The 16,697-nt window shown below is 54.1% G+C and overlaps 1 protein-coding gene and 1 non-coding gene across 10 annotated transcripts; both read left to right on the top strand.

Moving 5' to 3' along the window:
- The first annotated feature begins 6,761 nt into the window (after positions 1–6,761).
- Positions 6,762–14,260, top strand: LOC118142765 (melanoma-associated antigen D4). 9 transcript variants are annotated; one of them, XM_078363264.1, is made up of 13 exons: positions 6,762–6,857; positions 7,831–8,041; positions 8,308–9,162; positions 9,579–9,782; positions 9,879–9,942; positions 10,141–10,220; positions 10,609–10,700; positions 11,359–11,438; positions 11,524–11,566; positions 11,972–12,034; positions 12,990–13,104; positions 13,424–13,854; positions 14,050–14,260. In XM_078363264.1, the coding sequence occupies exons 2-13, from the start codon at positions 7,832–7,834 to the stop codon at positions 14,057–14,059; spliced, it is 2,247 nt and encodes a 748-aa protein (XP_078219390.1). In that variant the 5' UTR covers positions 6,762–6,857; position 7,831; the 3' UTR covers positions 14,060–14,260. The 9 variants fall into 9 exon arrangements, with proteins under 9 accessions (XP_078219390.1, XP_078219392.1, XP_078219386.1 ...); XM_078363266.1 differs by having other exon boundaries at positions 13,424–13,866; XM_078363260.1 differs by having other exon boundaries at positions 12,960–13,104.
- Positions 12,617–12,744, top strand: LOC118151089 (small nucleolar RNA SNORA11). Its single transcript, XR_004739228.2, has one exon. It is a non-coding gene; the product is annotated as a small nucleolar RNA SNORA11 (small nucleolar RNA).
- Positions 14,261–16,697: the final 2,437 nt, after the last annotated feature.

Below are 16,697 nucleotides of genomic sequence, written 5' to 3'. Positions count from 1 at the left end.
AATTCATCTGCCTGTTGATAGACACTTGGGTTGTCTTCAGGCTTTTGGCTATTACAAATAAACTTGCTAGGAATATTCATAAACAGGTAACCCTATGAAAATATATGTTCTTTTCTCCTGTGTATGCCTTGGAGTGGAATGGCTGGTGTATGGGAGGTGTATATTTAACTGGGTAAGAGACTACCAAACCCTCTTCGGAAATATTTTCATCATTCAGAAGCTCCACATCATTGCTAGCACTGGGTATAATCGTTATTTTAATTTCAATCATGCACGTGTATCTAAAACAGTATTTAAATTTTGTTTTAATTTGCGTTTCCAGAACGATAGATGATGGTATCTGCTTGTGTGGTTATTAACCATCTGTATATCTTCTTTGGTGAGGAAGTCTGTTGATGTCTTTTGTCAATTTTTGTGGTTGAGTATTTGCCTTCTTATAATTGAGTTATAAGACTTCTTTATAGTCTGCAAGTGTCCTGTGTTGCATATATATGATTTCTAAATACTTTTTCACCGACTGTGGATTTCTCTTTCAATTTCAAAAGAATGCTTTTAAAGACCAAAGAAACGTGATTTTGGTGGAATCAGATTTATTAATTTTTTTTTCCTTTTTAGTTTGTGGTTTGGGTGTCTCATTTTGAAAATCTTTGCCAAAGCCAAGAAGATTAAGAAAGTTGTGATTTCCCTGAAAAGGGCATTACATAAGGGTAAAGGGTTCAATTCAACAAGAAGACTTAGCTATCCTAAGTATACACACACCCAGCAATAGAGGCACTGGTGTCCAACAACAGGAGCGCTCAGATTCATAAAACAAATTCTTAGAGACCTACAAAGGGACTTAGATAACGACACAATAATGGTGGGAGACTTCAACACCCCTCTGACAGTATTAGATCATCGGGCAGAAAACTAACAAAGTGATCCCGGACCTGAACTGAATACTTGACCAAACAGACTGAACATACTACTCTACAGAACTCTACACCCCAAAACAACAGCATCTACATTCTTCTCATCTGCACATGAAACATACTGCAAAACTGACCAACACAATTGGCCACAAATCAATTTTCAGCAAAATTTCAAAACCTGAAAAATTACCAACCACCCTCGCAGATCACAATACGATAAAAACAGAAATTAATACTAAGAAATCATTGAAAACCAAATAATAACAAGAAAATTAAATCACCCGCTCCTGAATGACTTTTGGGTAAACAATGAAATTAAGGAAGACATCAAGAAATTTTTTTTAAATTAATGAAAACAAAGCTACCACATACCAGAGTCTCTGGAATACAGCAAACACAGTGTTAAGAGAAAAGTTTTTACTACAAAATGTCCACGTTAAAAAGTTAGAAAGATCTCAAATTAACAATCTGACATCATACCTAGAGGAACTAAAAAAAGCAAGAACAAGCCAACTCCAAAGCTAGCAGAGAAAACAAGAAATAACCAAAATCAGAACTTGACTGAATGAAATTAAGATGCAAAAAGTCATACAAAAGATCAGTGAAACCAGGTGTTGTTATTTGAAAGAAAAAATGAGACTGATAGACCACTAGCTAGACTAACAAAGAAAAAAAGAGAGACGACCCAAATAAACACACTCAGAAATGACACAGTGGACGCTACCACCAACCCCAGAGAAATACCGAAAAACACCCGAGACTATTGTAAACGACTCTTTAGACACAAACTAGAAAACCTACAAGAAATCAATAAATTCCTGGATACATACACGCTCCCAAGGCTGAGCCAGGAAGAAACTGGTTCCCCGAACACACCAATAATGAGCTCTGAAATTGAATCAGTAATAAATAGCCTACCAAGGAAAAAAAAAAAGAAAGAAAGAAAACCAGGACCTAAGGAATTCACAGCTGAATTCCACCAGATGTACAAAGAAGAGCTGGTGCCATCCGTACAGAAACTATTCCCAAAAATTGAGGAGAAGGGAGTTCTCCCCAGCTCATTCTATGAGGCCAGTATCATCTTGATACCAAATCCTGGCAGAGACACAATGACAGCAACAACAAATTAAAAACTCCAGGCCAATATCCTTGATGAACATCGATGCAAAAATCCTCAACAAAATACTGGCAAACCAAACCTAGCAGCACATGAAAAAGCTAATCCGCCACGATCAAGTAGGCTCCATCCCCAGATGCAAGTTTTGTTCAACATGTGTAAATCAATAAATGTGATTCATCACATAAACTGATCTAAAACTGAAAAACACGTGATTGTCTCAATAGATGCAGAAAAGGCTTTTTATAAAAGGCAACGTCTCTTCATGTTAAAAACCCTCAATAAACTAGGTATTGAAGGAACATACCTCAAAATAATAAAAATCCATCTGTGACAAACCCACGGGCAGCAGCATACTGAATGGGCAAAAGCTGGAAGCATTCCCCTTGTAAACTGGCACAAGACAAGCTTGCCCTCTCTCACCACTCCTACTCCACGTAGTATTGGAGGTTCTGGTCAGGGCGACCAGGCAAGAGAAATAAATGAAGTGCATCCAGATAGGAAGAGGGGAAGCCAAACTACCTCTGTTTGCAGACGACGTGATTCTATATCTAGAAAACCCCACAGTCTTGGCCCAAAAGCTCCTTCAGCTGATAAACAACTTGAGTGATGCTGTAGGATACAAAGTCAATGTACAAAAATCACTAGCATCCCTATAAACCACCAACAACCACACTGAGATCAAAATCAGAAAGGCAATCCCATTCCCAATTGCCACACACAAAAATAAATTACCTAGGCATATAGCTAGCCAGGGAGGTGAAAGATCTCTATCTACAATGAGAATTACAAAACACTGCTTAAAGAAATCAGAGCAGACACAAACATATGGAAAAACATCCCATGCTCATGGACAGGAAGAATCAGTATCATTAAAATGGCTGTACAGCCCACAGCAATTTATAGACTCAATACCATTCCCATCAAACTACCGAGGACATTTTTCACAGAACTAGAAACAAACTATTTAAAAATGTGTACAGAATGCGAAAAGGAGCCTGGATAGCCAAGGGAATCCTAAGCAAAAGGAACTACACTACAAGGCTACAGTGACTAAAACGGCATGGTACTGGTGGTACTGGTACAAAACCAGGCACATAGACCAACAGCACAGCAAACAGATAACCTACAGAGTGGGAGAAAGACTTGGGCAAACTATTCATCTGACAGAGGTCTAATATCCGGCCTCTGTAAAAAGCCTAAACAAATTTACAAGGGAAAAACAAACAACACCATCAAAGAAAAGGGCAAATGACATGAACAGAGACTTCTCAAAAGAAGACATACATGTGGCCAAGAAGTACATGAAAAAAAGGGCAGTATCACTGATCTTTAGAGAAATGCAACTCAAAACCACAATGAGATACCATCTGACAACAGTCAGAGTGGCGATTATCAAAAACTCTAAATAAATAACAGATGCTGCTGAGGTTGCTGAAAAAAGGGAAACCCTTGTACACTGTTGGCGGGAGTGCAAATTGGTTCAACCATTGTGGAAAGCAGTACGGCAATTCCTCAAAGAGCTAAAAGCAGAACTACCATTTGACCCAGCAATCCCATAACTGGGCATATAGCCAGAAGAATATAAAGCATTCTACCATAAGGACACATGCACCCGACTATTCACAGCAGCACTGTTCACAAAAGCAAAAACACGGAATCCACCTAAATGCCTATCAATGACAGACTGGATAAGGCAAGTGTGGCACTTATACACCGTGGAATATTATGCAGCCATAAAAAAGAACAAGGCTATGTCTTTTGTGGGAACCTGCATGGAGCTAGAGGCTATCAGCTCAGCAAACTGACGCAGGAGAAGAAAAGCAAATCCCACATGTTCTCACGGAGCTAAATGGTAAGAATTGTGAACACAAAGAGGGAAACAACAGGCCCTGGGTTGTACTTAAGTGGCGGGGGTGGGAGGGGGGACGTGGGACGAGGGAGAGGAGCAGAAAAGAGATAACTATTGGGTACCGGGCTCAATACCCGGGTGATGTAATAATATGTGCAACAAGCCCCGGTGACACGTGTTTACTTATGTAACAAACCCTCACGTGTACCCCAAAACATAAAATAAAAAGTTTTAAAAAACATTACAGTGCAAGTCTATTGATGATAAATTCTTTCGACTTCTGTATGTCTAAACACCTACTATTTTAACTTCATTTCAAAAGATATTCGTTGAGTATAGACTTAAGAGCTGACATTTATTTTTATTTGGCGATCTTAAAGATGGGGTGCCACATGACTTCTGACTTCCATATTGCTAATGACAAGTGTGCCGTCATTATTTTCTTCGGACATCTAAATGTTTCTCATGTTTTTCCCTGATTTTATGGTTACTTAGGAGAAAGGATAAATCTCTGGGAGAGCAGATGGGTCAAACGTCATGGATGCGCACGACGCCTTCTCTGTGCATACGTAGCACCTTGGATATACCTTAGATGATGCGTGGCAACGTGGATGCATCGTGAAAGCACAGGGCTCAGTGAAAAGAAAATTAAGAAATCTGCCGGATACTTGTATTTCCAGCCGTGACGGATTAACAAGAACCAGATTTCCCATCTCATCTAAATATGTATAGACCAACAAATTATAAGGCTTAACATCGTGGCACCACCCGCACATGGGACAGTGATCCCTGAGAGAAAGGGAACCTGACCACAGTGATCCCTGTGAGAAAGGGAACCTGACCAGGTGAGCCCTCTGATCGCCCAATCCCACCAACTTCCTGTCCGGATAGAGTTTGCAGGCTGCAGCACAGGGGAGCTGAACACAGCAGAGCCCGGTGGACAGTCCGAGTGAAGGAGACAGAGTTGAGAGCTCGAGAGGTCCCTCCGACCAGAATTTGCTGGGAGTAACGGAGAGAGGCAGCTCTGGAGACCCTTCAGAGGTTGCCCATCTGGATGCAGTGTATGAGAAAGGGGGAGTGGCGATCGATGACTCCCAGTTTCTGGAGTGAGTGGTTGTGTGGATAATGGTGCCATTTACTGAGATTGGGAAGATGGGTGGGGCGGGGGGAATGGGAACCGGAACGATGGGGCTGTGTGAGTGTGTGGGAGGAGTGAGTATACCAAGTGACAAGTTTTGGACAGGCTAACCATGAAGAGCCCTCGAGACATCCAAGTGGACATGCCACGTAGGTGGGTGAATGTATGAACTCGGACCTCAAAAGTGAAGTTCAGACTGGGGTGTAGATTTTCGGAGTGATTAGCACTTAGCACTCTCTGAAGCTTTCGTTTGCAGGGTGCGTTCCTCTCCCACAGAGGACATGTTACAGGGGAAGGGCTAAAGAGACACGGGCCGCTGACAGGAGAGATTGCTATACAACAGCTGGAGGAAGCCACAGAGCAGAGCAGAATGGATACCGGTCAGCAGAGAGTACGAGCTGCCTGCCATCCTAGCAGTAGCTTCCATTTGCACACAGGGGTCCTGGTGAGGCAGACATAAAAACAAACATACAACTCGACCACGAATTTTACAAACAATCCAGGTTCGACTGGAGATGAGACCACAGCATTTTCTGCCTCAAAAGACATCCAAATGGAGATGGCACTTAGGCGGGCGAAAGTACTATGCACTTGGACCTCAAAAGTGAATTTTGACCTGGGCTTGTCGATTGTGGAGTCATTAGCTGAGGCACACAGGTGCCTGATTGTCCTAGCGGACACCAGGGGGGTCTCAGCGGCAGCATGATTGATTGTGCCACTGAGATAGAAGAGGCCTGGCAATCTGAGCAGAGAGTGGACCAGGCGGGGCAACTCTCATACCTGGATGGAACCACACAGAGCCACAGAGACAGGGTGGGGGGCCTCTGCCTGCCTGTGTCCTGAAGGCAGAGCATGAGCTTAGGCCTCCTACAGCACAAACCTTGCTTCTTTGGGACAGACGTTGGGGTGGGGAAGGTCTGTCACTCGCATGGAGGAGGCAGTGCCTCAGTCCCCAGGCCAGCAGGAACAGGAAGTGGGCTTTGGAGTCTGGAAGACCCAGGCCCAAATTCTGCATTTTCTGTTTCCTGGCTCTGTGGTCTAGTTCATGCAATGTGTCTGTGCCTCGGCTTCCTGATCCGTCAAGTGGGGATGCTGACATCCACCTCCCAGGGCTGCTTGTGAGAGGAAGACAAGCCCCAGCACAGATCCTTCTGTGACATACAAGCTGCATAAAGGGTAGCCGAGGAAGCAGATATTCCCAGTGTGTCTGCGGCCAGAGAGTTGGCTGGCGGGGAAGCACACGAAGGGAAGTGCCATCCTCTGGCCGCGTCCGTTTCGTCGCCCCGCAGATTGAGGATTGCCACTTGTTGCAGTTAGAGACCCAGCTCATTAATTGTGAGACCTCGCTAATTGTGACCTAAGGGGCCGTGCGGAGGAGATGGAGCAAAGTGGATCCCAGACCAGGCTGGAGGAGTTCGGGTGAAAGGGCAGGGCAGGACGGAGAAGCCTTGTGCAAAAGTAGGGGGATCAAGAAGAGATGATTGGGTGGGTCGAGCTGCACCGCAGGGTATGAGTGTGCGCGCCAGCGGTAGGACGAGGAGGAGGGATGAAGTGGATCTGGCGGGAAGAGCCCCCCCACACACACACTACGACTTCGACCCCGCCGCCCACCCACCCACCCGCGGAACCGCATGCGCACTGGGGACCTGGAGGAAAGGGCTTTTGTTGGGAAAGCGGGCGGGCTGGAGGGGTCCGCGCATGCGCAGGCTACCCAGCCGCGGGGGGTGCACGGAGAAAAGGGGCGGGGTGGTCCGGGCTGCTGTGCTGGCAGCAGTAGGCGAGGGCGCGGCTGCGGGGTTCCTGGTGCTGAGGACCGACGCCATTGGAGCCCCGGGGAAGGTAAGGATCCAGCCCCAGGCGGGACCGGGAGAGGACGAGTGGAACCCGACACGCTGCGCCCTCCCTCCGCCTCCGGATCTGAACAAAGCCCAAGCACTCAGAACCGGAACCCCATTAGAGCCAAGGTCTAGACAGGATCCCCCATCACCACCAGACCCAGGCGCCGGGATCTGAGCCCTACTGAAACCAGAGCCCAGGATCCTCACCCCCTTAGCAGACCCGTGTGCTCTGAGCTGAGCTCCCTTGGACCGGAGGCCCCACCCCCACCCCAACCACTCCTAGATTACTCAAACCGAGCTGACCGCTTGCCCCCTTCCTGGAGTGCCAGCCCTCCCGTTTGAGGTCTCCAGCGCTCCGATTGGAGTCTCACCTAGGTCCAAGGCCCCCACTCCTCCCTCCGCCTCTAGTGCTCGAGCCTGAGCCCCACCTAGGCCCCCCGCCCGGACCTAGCCAAAAGGTCCCTGGGATTCTGTTTCGCAGAGCTTGCCGCTTGCCGCTGTCGCCGGCAATGTCTGAGCGCTCCCATCTGCTCCCCCTTCATCCCGGTCCCCTTCTCTGGCCCTTCCATCCAAACCCTTTGTTTCTCTCTCCCCCAATGCATCCCCTTTGGGACTCTGGGGACCCCAGCCCTCTATAACACCCCCCATTCAAATCTAGCCACTGGGATGGGGAGCCTGCCCATCCTAAACTCCGCTTTCGGTGCAGCGTCGCCCGCGACCTCCTCTGTCCCTTTCCTTGGACTCTGTCCCTGACCAAGTCTACCCCATCAGAAAGCCAAATCCTCTTCTCCCCCGCTTACTCCCTCCCTCCCCCCCCCCACCCGCCTTTTACTGCCTAATATTGCCTAGTAACCTGATGATTGTCGCCCCTCACCTCCCGGGAGATGCTGCCTCCCATTGGATCCCGCCCCCTCCCCCTGCAGCTGCTTCACCCTCCCTCTCAGGCAGAGCTCTCTTCTCCCTGGGACCCGCAGCATGGCTGAGGGAAGCTTCGGCGTGCAATCGGAAAACTACAGTGTTGAGGACATGGACGAGGGTAGCGACGAAGTCGGGGAGGAAGAGATGGTTGAAGGCAACGACTATGAAGAATTCGGTGCCTTTGGCGGCTATGGCACCCTCACCAGCTTTGACATCCATATCCTCAGAGCCTTCGGAAGCTTGGGTCCAGGCCTTCGCATCTTGTCGGTGAGGCTCCTTCCAGGCCACCTGCTCGCCTCGGCCTTTCCCCTGTGAATGGAGGAGGGAGGAGGGGGGAAGCAAGGAGGGTTGTGTGGGAAAGGGCTGCCCAGCTTCCCCAAAGCTTCCCTCCCCTGCTGGGAAGAAGAGGATTTGGGAAGGTCTGGGGGTGTCCGGGGCTGGCTGCTGGGAAGAGGCTGGCCAGCACAGCGAAGCTAACACAAGTGTGTCGTCGAGTGGCCTGCCTTCCCCTACCCCTCTCTCTGGCCTTGCAGAATGAGCCCTGGGAACTGGAAAACCCTGTGCTGGCCCAGACCCTGGTGGAGGCATTGCAGCTGGATCCGGAAACACTTGCCAATGAGACGGCCGCCCGTGCTGCCAACGTTGCCCGCGCCGCCGCCTCCAACCGTGCGGCTCGGGCAGCTGCCGCCGCTGCCCGTAGCGCCTTCAATCAGGTGATGGCTAGCCACCGGGTGGCCACGCCGCAGGTCTCAGGAGAGGATACCCAGCCCTCGACCTATTCTGCCGCCGCCGCCGCCGCCACTGAGGCTCAGGGACCCACCCCGGAAGCCCCCCTTGCTTCTCCGCAGACCTCCCAGATGTTAGTCACCAGTGAGATGGCTGCCCCCGGGGCCCCGGCAACCTCTGCACAGTCCCAGACAGGCTCCTCGGCCCAGGAGGCTGCTACCGAGGGCCCTAGTAGCGCCTGTGCTTTCTCTCGGGCTCCCAGTGCCAGTGAGGTGGACACAGCCACCCGGCCCAACACAGCCTTCCTGGGTCCGAACGATGTCTTTGATTTCACCCAGCCGGCGGGTGTCAGTGGCATGGCCTTCCCACGCCCCAAGAGACCTGCCCCAGCCCAAGAGGCTGCCACAGAGGGCCCCAGTGCTGCCTCCGGGGTGTCCCAAATGGGACCTGGCAGGGAGGTGGCAGCCACCCGGCCCAAGACCACCAAGTCTGGGAAGGCTCTGGCCAAGACTCGGTGGGTGGAGCCTCAGAACGTTGTGGCAGCAGCTGCTGCCAAGGCCAAGATGGCCACAAGCATCCCTGAGCCGGAGGGTGCAGCTGCTGCTACTGCTCAGCACAGTGCTGAGCCCTGGGCCAGGATGGGAGGCAAGAGGACCAAGAAGGTGAGATCCACCCCCCCCTTCCCCCCCCCCCCCCCCCCCCGCCGCCAGGCCACCTCCACACCCCCTGGCTCCTGTCCTTTCCCTCTCCTCCCTCTCCCTCTTCTTCCTCTCCTGTCCTCTTTCCCCTCTCTCTCCCCTCCCCTCCCCTCTCCTCCCCTCCTCTCTCCTCTCAGCTAGTCCGTGTTTCTCCAACACAAGTTTGCTGAGCATGTTTTCACTCCACGTAGTCCCTACCCTCAGGACTGGTGGGAGAAGAGGCTGGCTGAGTGCCTGGCACTTAGTAAGCACGCAGCACATGCCAGCCGCTGCTGGTACTGCTCTCGTTTCCAAGAGCCTGCTACGGGAGAGGTGCATGCCGGGCGCTTTGGCACAGGGAGCCTGGTAGCCCTGGGTCTCTCCTCTCTCGAATGATACAGTCCAAGCACCTGGATGATGAGTATGAGAGCAGCGAGGAGGAGAGAGAGCCTCCTGCGGTCCCGCCCACCTGGAGAGCATCACCGCCCTCATTGACCGTGCGGGCTCAGTTGGCCCCTCGGCCCCCAGTGGCCCCGAGGTCCCAGATACCCTCAAGGCACGTACTGTGCCTGCCCCCCCGCAACGTGACCCTTCTGCAAGAGAGGGTAAGAAGCCCACCCTCCCCCATCTCCCTCCTCTCCTCCCTTGCGGGCCGATTCTCACCCAGGCCTTAACCTCCCCGAGTGTTCCTCCTTCTCCAGGCAAATAAGTTGGTGAAATACCTGATGATTAAGGACTACAAGAAGATCCCCATCAAGCGCTCAGGTAGGCAGCCTGTGCCCCCTTCGCCATCCCCTAGTCTGTGGGCACCCCTTTGCTGGTGGGCCGCGGCGGGTCCCTCTGTCGCCATAGGATGACAGGGTCCTGGCCGTGTCACCCTCCGCAGGGCTGACCGGGGGGTACAGCTCTGTGATCCCTGCTCAGCCCAGGTGCCTTCTTCCCCAACTCTTCCCCCTCCCGCAGACATGCTGAAGGATGTCATCAGAGAGTATGACGAACATTTCCCTGAGATCATTGAACGAGCAACGTACACCCTGGAAAAGGTGGGTGCAGGATGGGAGCAGCTCTGTGGAGGAAGACTGGGTGTGGGGTGGCGTGACCCTGCAGACCCTCAAGGCCCAGTCTCTGGAGCCAACCCTAACCTCCCCTACTCTGAGCCTCCACTGCACCGGCAGTTTGACCCATGCTTCCTGCCCTCGGCTTCTCTGTCTCACGCTCTCTGAGTGTCTCGCCGTCTCGTGACATGGGTCTCATCGCCTCTGCCCGAGTCAGCTCCCACAGGGAGGGTCCTCCGAGTGCTGTCTTCTTCCGCCCTCGCTCAGGACTTTGGATTGCCTGCTGAGGAGCACTTCCACCAGGGAATCGACTCTCTGCCGGCAGGATGCCCCTCATGGAGTCTGGATCTCACACTCTATTTTCTCTCCCATGTAGAAGTTTGGGATCCACCTGAAGGAGATCGACAAGGAAGAACACCTGTATATTCTTGTCTGCACACGGGACTCCTCAGCTCGCCTCCTTGGAAAGTAAGGAAGGGAAAGCGGGTCGTGGCCTTACTCGGTGGTGCCCCTCCCCTGCCTGAACCTCCCCCCACCCAACCGCCCCCCAGACAGCGAAGCAGGAAGATGGAGCTTGAGTCCTTGAGTGCGGCGCATAGCTCCCCCCCACACACAGCAAGGGCTGCCTGGTGACTGCTGGATGAAAGGAACACTAGCCTGGGGTGAGGCCTTGCTGCCTCACATCTCCCCAAGCCGCTGTCGGGCTTTGCCCCCAAAGCTTCCAAGGAAAGTGGCTCGCCTCTTCCTCCTGCCTGCCTGGGCTGGGTCCGGCAGAACTGACCTAGGGGACAGCTTCCTCCTCAGTGTAGGTCCTGATGCGGAAGGGGCAGGAAAGGTCTGGAGACGTCTCTGGACACACGTTGACCATTTGCAGAGCTTCGGCTCCCTGCCTCGCCCTGTCCCCTGCAGGACACTGTCGGGGAAGTATTAGTACCCATGCTTTATAGAGGAGGTGATTAAGTCTCAGGCGGAGGTGCGAATGGTCTGCCAGCAGCTAGTGAACCCTGCCTGTCCTGGGAAGAGTTCCCCTCCAGCCGGGAAACCTGAGAGGGCCTGGCTGGGAGAGCCTGGTGTGGTCTCTCAGGCAAATAGCTGCTAAACAGGATTTCTCTTTCCACACCTTTAGAACCAAGGACACTCCCAGGCTGAGTCTCCTCTTGGTGATTCTGGGTGTCATCTTCATGAATGGCAACCGTGCCAGTGAGGGTGAGTGGCTGGACCTGCAGCTGGGGGGCCACCTGCCGTCTCATCTTTTGGGTGCCAAACTTTCGAACCCCCTCTCCCTTCGCAGCTGTCCTCTGGGAGGCACTACGCAAGATGGGACTGCGCCCTGGGTATGATTGGCCTCCCCAGCTCCTCCCCTGGGTGCTGTCGTCTGGCCAAAGAGGTCCCAGGATTGCAATAGGCTGTCAGTCTGGCCCAGGGGCATGGGGTGTCCTGGGCTCGGTAGAGAGCAAAGGGTCTCACCGGGCGGAGCAGATGGGAAGCGGTGCCAGACGCTGCTCAGCCTCCTCCCTGCTCTGTGGCCCCAGATGACATCTAGGAGAGACAGTCAGAGTCAGGGTCTCCATCATGTCCTGGAGGACATCCTCTGGCCTCTGCTGCGTGCCCAGGCCTCCACGGCGATGCCCCGTGGGCTGGGAAGTTCCTAGTCATGCTAGCGAGGGCCCCTGCCAGCAAGCAGGGTGGGGCGGGCACTGCCACCGTCTCTGCTCATGGATTCCTTTCCTTCCCCTCAGGGTGAGGCACCCATTCCTTGGCGATCTGAGGAAGCTCATCACAGATGACTTTGTGAAGCAGAAGTAAGTATCGCCTGAGCCAACTGCGTCTCTCACTCGGGCGTCCTCTTGTTCTGGTCTGGCTGAGAGAGCCATCGTTTCCTATCTCAAATCTTCAACTGGAGGGATGATGGGTGCCTCTGGCCTGGTAGTGAGTGGCGGGAGGGCTATGTGAGCGTGTGGGGAGCCGAAGGCCAGGGCGGTGTTGGGAAAAGGGAGCGCACGTCACGGGAGGACACGGTGTGAGGTATGATAACGGCCACTGTCTCCTTGAACACCTGCCCCGTAGACTGACACAACGGTTAACCCCGGTTTACACCTAAGGAACCTGGGGCTCACAGAGGGGGCGCCTCTGAGCGTGGCTCACAGCTGGTCAGGGCCTCAGCCCAGAATCTCCTGATTTTCAGGCCAGGGCCCACCCTATCCCCGTCCCTGGAGGACTTGCCAACGCACAGGCGCGCATGCACACCCACAAAGGGTCAGGACTTCAGGAGGATGTCTGGGCCACGCTTCTCCTGGCTGGCTATTTCTCCCTTTCTGGTCGTTTCCTCTGGTGGGCCTCTCCGGGGCTCTGCCAGGGCGTGGCCAAGACCCTCGAGGCAAGGCGGGGTGTGCTCAGAGCAGGGGGCCTGAAGAATGGCTCCTCTGATTTACACACACCCAACAGAAATCAGGGCTCGTAGTGATGAGGGGCATAACAATGTGGCCTCGCTACAGATAAAGGCCCTACATGTGTCCCCCCTGCACCTCCACGTGGCCTCCGGGGAGGACCAATGGCAAGAGGCTTTGAAGGCCTCACTGTTGCAGGAAGAAGTCCTGCGAGTGGGTTTGGGGATTAGAGAAGGGCTGGAGGGGCGGGGCAGTCCTCTTCCAGGAGAGGAGCTGCAGCATCAGGCTGAGGAGGGGCCCCCTGGGACCCATCCATTCAGCGCCAGGTCTGCTTGGCTAGAAGCCAAGTTTCCTTCCCTCTCACGCCAAGGTACCTGGAATACAAGAAGATCCCCAACAGCAACCCGCCTGAGTATGAATTCTTGTGGGGACTGCGCGCCCGCCATGAGACCAGCAAGATGAGGGTCCTGAGATTCATCGCCCAGGTAAGGGGGGGCCTCTGTCCGGCACCCCGCACTGGGGGTGGTGGTCTCCACGTCTTGCTGGTTTCTGGGTCGAGGCCTCCTTCCCGTTATCCCGTATTCCACTGAGGATACCGACACTCACAGAGGACCTGAGCACCCTACACAAGGTCACAGATGGGGCAGAATCCCAGGTCTGGCACAGGATAGCAGGGGCCCCCGATCCCTGTGGTCTTGGTTTTTGCCGGCATTAGGCAAAGCGCAAGGAGGGGGTGAGGCGGGCCGAGGGCGCTCAGCCCGTGTGGGGTAGCTCCATGTCTACACTTGCCCCTTTCCTCCTCAGAATCAGAACCGAGACCCCCGGGAGTGGAAGGCTCGTTTCTTGGAGGCTGTGGATGATGCTTTCAAGAAGATGGATGTGGATATGGCCGAGGAGCATGCCAGGGCCCAGATGAGGGCCCAGATGAATATTGGGGATGAGGCTCTGATTGGACGGTGGAGCTGGGATGACATACAGGTCGAGCTCCTGACCTGGGACGAGGACGGAGATTTTGGCGACGCCTGGGCCAGGATCCCCTTTGCTTTCTGGGCCAGATACCATCAGTACATTCTGAACAGCAACCGTGCCAACAGGAGGGCCACGTGGAGAGCTGGTGTCAGCAGTGGCACCAACGGAGGGGCCAGCACCAGCGTCCTAGACGGCCCTAGCACCAGCTCCACCATCCGCACCAGAAATGCCGCCAGAGCTGGCGCCAGCTTTTTCTCCTGGATCCAGTAAGAGTTTCGGTAGAGAAACGGGACTCTGCAGGAGGGCTGCGGAGAGGGGTGAGATGTCAGAGGGAGGGCTGGGGTGGGAGATGGGGGCAACGGCGACAGCGTGGACCGACACTTATTTTGTTACGTACACCCCTCCCCGGATCGCGGGTGTGTCCGTGGATGTTGTCACTTTGGTTTCTTGCACTTTTATAGGCACCGCTGAGGAACTGCAGCGATCTTACTGGCCAAGCCAGAGCGCCTCCTCTCAGATTCCCTCTGGACACAGCACCCTAGGCAGCTGCTTTCTGTCCATCGGAAGTGGCGTGCAAGATGCAGCTCTCTTTGCTTTTCCTGCTTTCGTTGTGTGCTTTTCCTTGTGCTTTCATGTTTTGGGTATCAGTGTTACATTAAAGTTGTAAAATTAGTTTGGATGTTTCTTCCTTCACCTGCCCCCCATTACTCCACCTGGCTGTGCTTGGGCTTGTAGCAAGGCCACTTCCTCGGGCTCTCTGGGGTAGGTGGGCCCCACCTCTGCCAAAAAGGCCCACGGGGACAGGTGGGATGCTGGGAGGTGCGGCGGTTGGTTGCAGCTGAGTGTGTGACCAGGAGTTTGGAGAGGCCCCAGCGCTCGTGGTTATGTGATTTTTCTACAAGCCTTGACCGGCAGCCCCAGGGGCATGGCAAAAGGGAGGCCGGAGCAGGGGTGGGGTGGAAGACGGCAGCTTGGTGCCGGTGCCACTGCCCCTCCCGCCAGGGACAGGGTCCAAGGCTCTCGCCAGGACCCACCTCCCACACCCCCTCCTCGGAGACGATGTTCCGGAACCCTGGGCTCATCACCCACACAGTGCAGGACCCCATCCTCGGTACGGAGTCTGACGGACAATGAGGTGGGCCTCGCAGTGATGTTGGCAGCCCTCCAGTGGGTAGGAGGAGGGGCCGTGATTGCCGAGGGAGCAGGATGTCATGAAAACAAGCCACTGTGCAGGCAGACACAGTCCGTCGCCTGTGACGGAAGGCGGCCTGTTTGGGGCTTCGCAGCCCTTCTCCCCCAGAAGCAGGGCTCTCCCAGTGAGGACGACACCAGGCCTACCTAGGTCCTGGAGTGTTCAAGGGTTGGGTGATGTCTGGAGGGCTCTGAGGTAGGGCTGCACACGCTTCAGGTGCCAGACAGTAAGGGCAGACAGTTTGGCCTCCTGGGAAGGGCTCAGTGGCAGGCAGGGACAGTGTCCAGGGCTTTCTGGAGTTCCCTGGTATTGTCCAGGGTTTGGGAGGACAGAGCCCTAGATGAGGAAGGAGGACACAGTAGTGGAAGGCTCCCTGCCTCCCCCTACCCCCACCCCAGCCTCTGTTTCCCCCGGAGGGGCTCCCGTCTCTGCCAGGTCCAGATCCTGACCCAGACCGTGCTACCTAATTTGGGAGGCCCAGTGGAAAATGAAAACATGAGTCTCCTTGTCAAAAACTGTGAAGGATTTCAAAACAATGACAGCAGAGCATGGGGCCACATGGGGAGCCCTTGTGAGCATCACACTGCATAGGTTGCATCCCCAGGAAGCTGTCCTTCAGGGAGGATTGGCTGTGTCTCCATGTTGGCTGCCGCTGTGATTTCTGCTTCTCTGGTGCTTCACTCCATGCTTGGCCACACTGACATTCTGGGACTCTGACAAAAATCCAGTCCCAGAGTTTTACAGGCACACACCGCCCCCCCCCCCACACACACACACAGAAACGGAGTCCCCATTCCCTTTACATCTCCTGGTCTATGGTCTGGGCTGTGGAAGAGACGAGGGATTTCTGGGACTCCAGCCCTGGTTTCACAAGTTTAACGCTATTTGGCCGGAACCTCCCTGGATATCCCTGTGCACATAGCAGGTACATGCCTCTCCTTGGATCGGGGTGGGGGAAGTCTCCATTAGCCACAGGAGTGAGTTTGAGCACAGTGTGCAGAGGGCACTTGAGATACGGAAGCTCAACCGGAAAGGAACAGGAAGCAGCTCTCAGAGGCAGGTCACCGCCTCCACAGGCCTACAGGCTTGCTAGACACTGCACCTTTCATGTCACCTTGCTGCGGTGGGGCCTCGCCAGGGGCCCACTCCCCCTACCCTGTAGCGGCAGCGCTGAAAGCAGCTGGGAAAAGAGGAGGAGAGCAGGGAGGCAGGAGTGCCCTGGTGGAAAATGGGGGCAGACTGGAGTGGGACTCCTGCAGGAGGCTCAGACCGGCCACCCTGGAGACGCCCACCACCTCACTCACACGGCAAACATGAGACCCAGGCAGGTTTCCCCTCCACTTTCAGCCTGGGGCATTCTGCAGACCCCACGCGACAAAGCCCCACAGTCCACACCAGCAAGTGTTTTCTGAGACCCTGCTGTGGCACTGGACAGCTCCCACAGCCTTCTCCCAGCCCGGCCTGCTCTCTCTGATCACCCCCGCCCCAGACCTGGCGATGGACGAGCATTCGTGCATTCACTTGTTTCCAGTTATTGACATTATCCATAAAGTTGTTCTGATTACCCGTGTACAACTTCTTGTCTGGGCCTATGTTTCCATTTCTCAGGCAAGCCTGAGAGGCAGGGGTGGTAAGCCCATTTCATGGTCTCAGCCAACCGAGGCTCTGAGAGGGAAGACACTCTCCCCAAGTTACACAGCCAGGAAGCAGCAGAGCACGGACTTGAACCCGGGGCCCCCTGAGGCCAGGCTGCATGCACTGGGCCCTGCTGGTGGCCACCCCTGCCATCCAGGGGCTCACAGTGTCCTGGGGGTGATACACCTACCTGCTGGGCACTCTCTCCTGACACCCACCCTCCCGCCCGCCTGCACATACCACTCCCCATCTCCCTTCATTTTGCATGGTCGCCACCCCTCA

This window comes from Callithrix jacchus, chromosome X, assembly GCF_049354715.1.
Source record: "Callithrix jacchus isolate 240 chromosome X, calJac240_pri, whole genome shotgun sequence".
Lineage (NCBI taxonomy): Eukaryota > Metazoa > Chordata > Mammalia > Primates > Cebidae > Callithrix > Callithrix jacchus.
The sequence above is the reverse complement of the archived record's forward strand: the minus strand, read 5'-3'. Positions and strand labels throughout refer to the sequence as shown.

Bases quoted from the DNA above. Each gene is read 5' to 3' on its own strand.
- LOC118142765 (XM_078363260.1), top strand. From the start codon at position 7,832: ATGGCTGAGGGAAGCTTCGGCGTGCAATCGGAAAACTACAGTGTTGAG. The intron at 8,042-8,307 runs GTGAGGCTCCTT...CTGGCCTTGCAG, and splicing joins CAGGCCTTCGCATCTTGTCG to AATGAGCCCTGGGAACTGGA. The intron at 9,783-9,878 runs GTAAGAAGCCCA...CTCCTTCTCCAG, and splicing joins TGACCCTTCTGCAAGAGAGG to GCAAATAAGTTGGTGAAATA.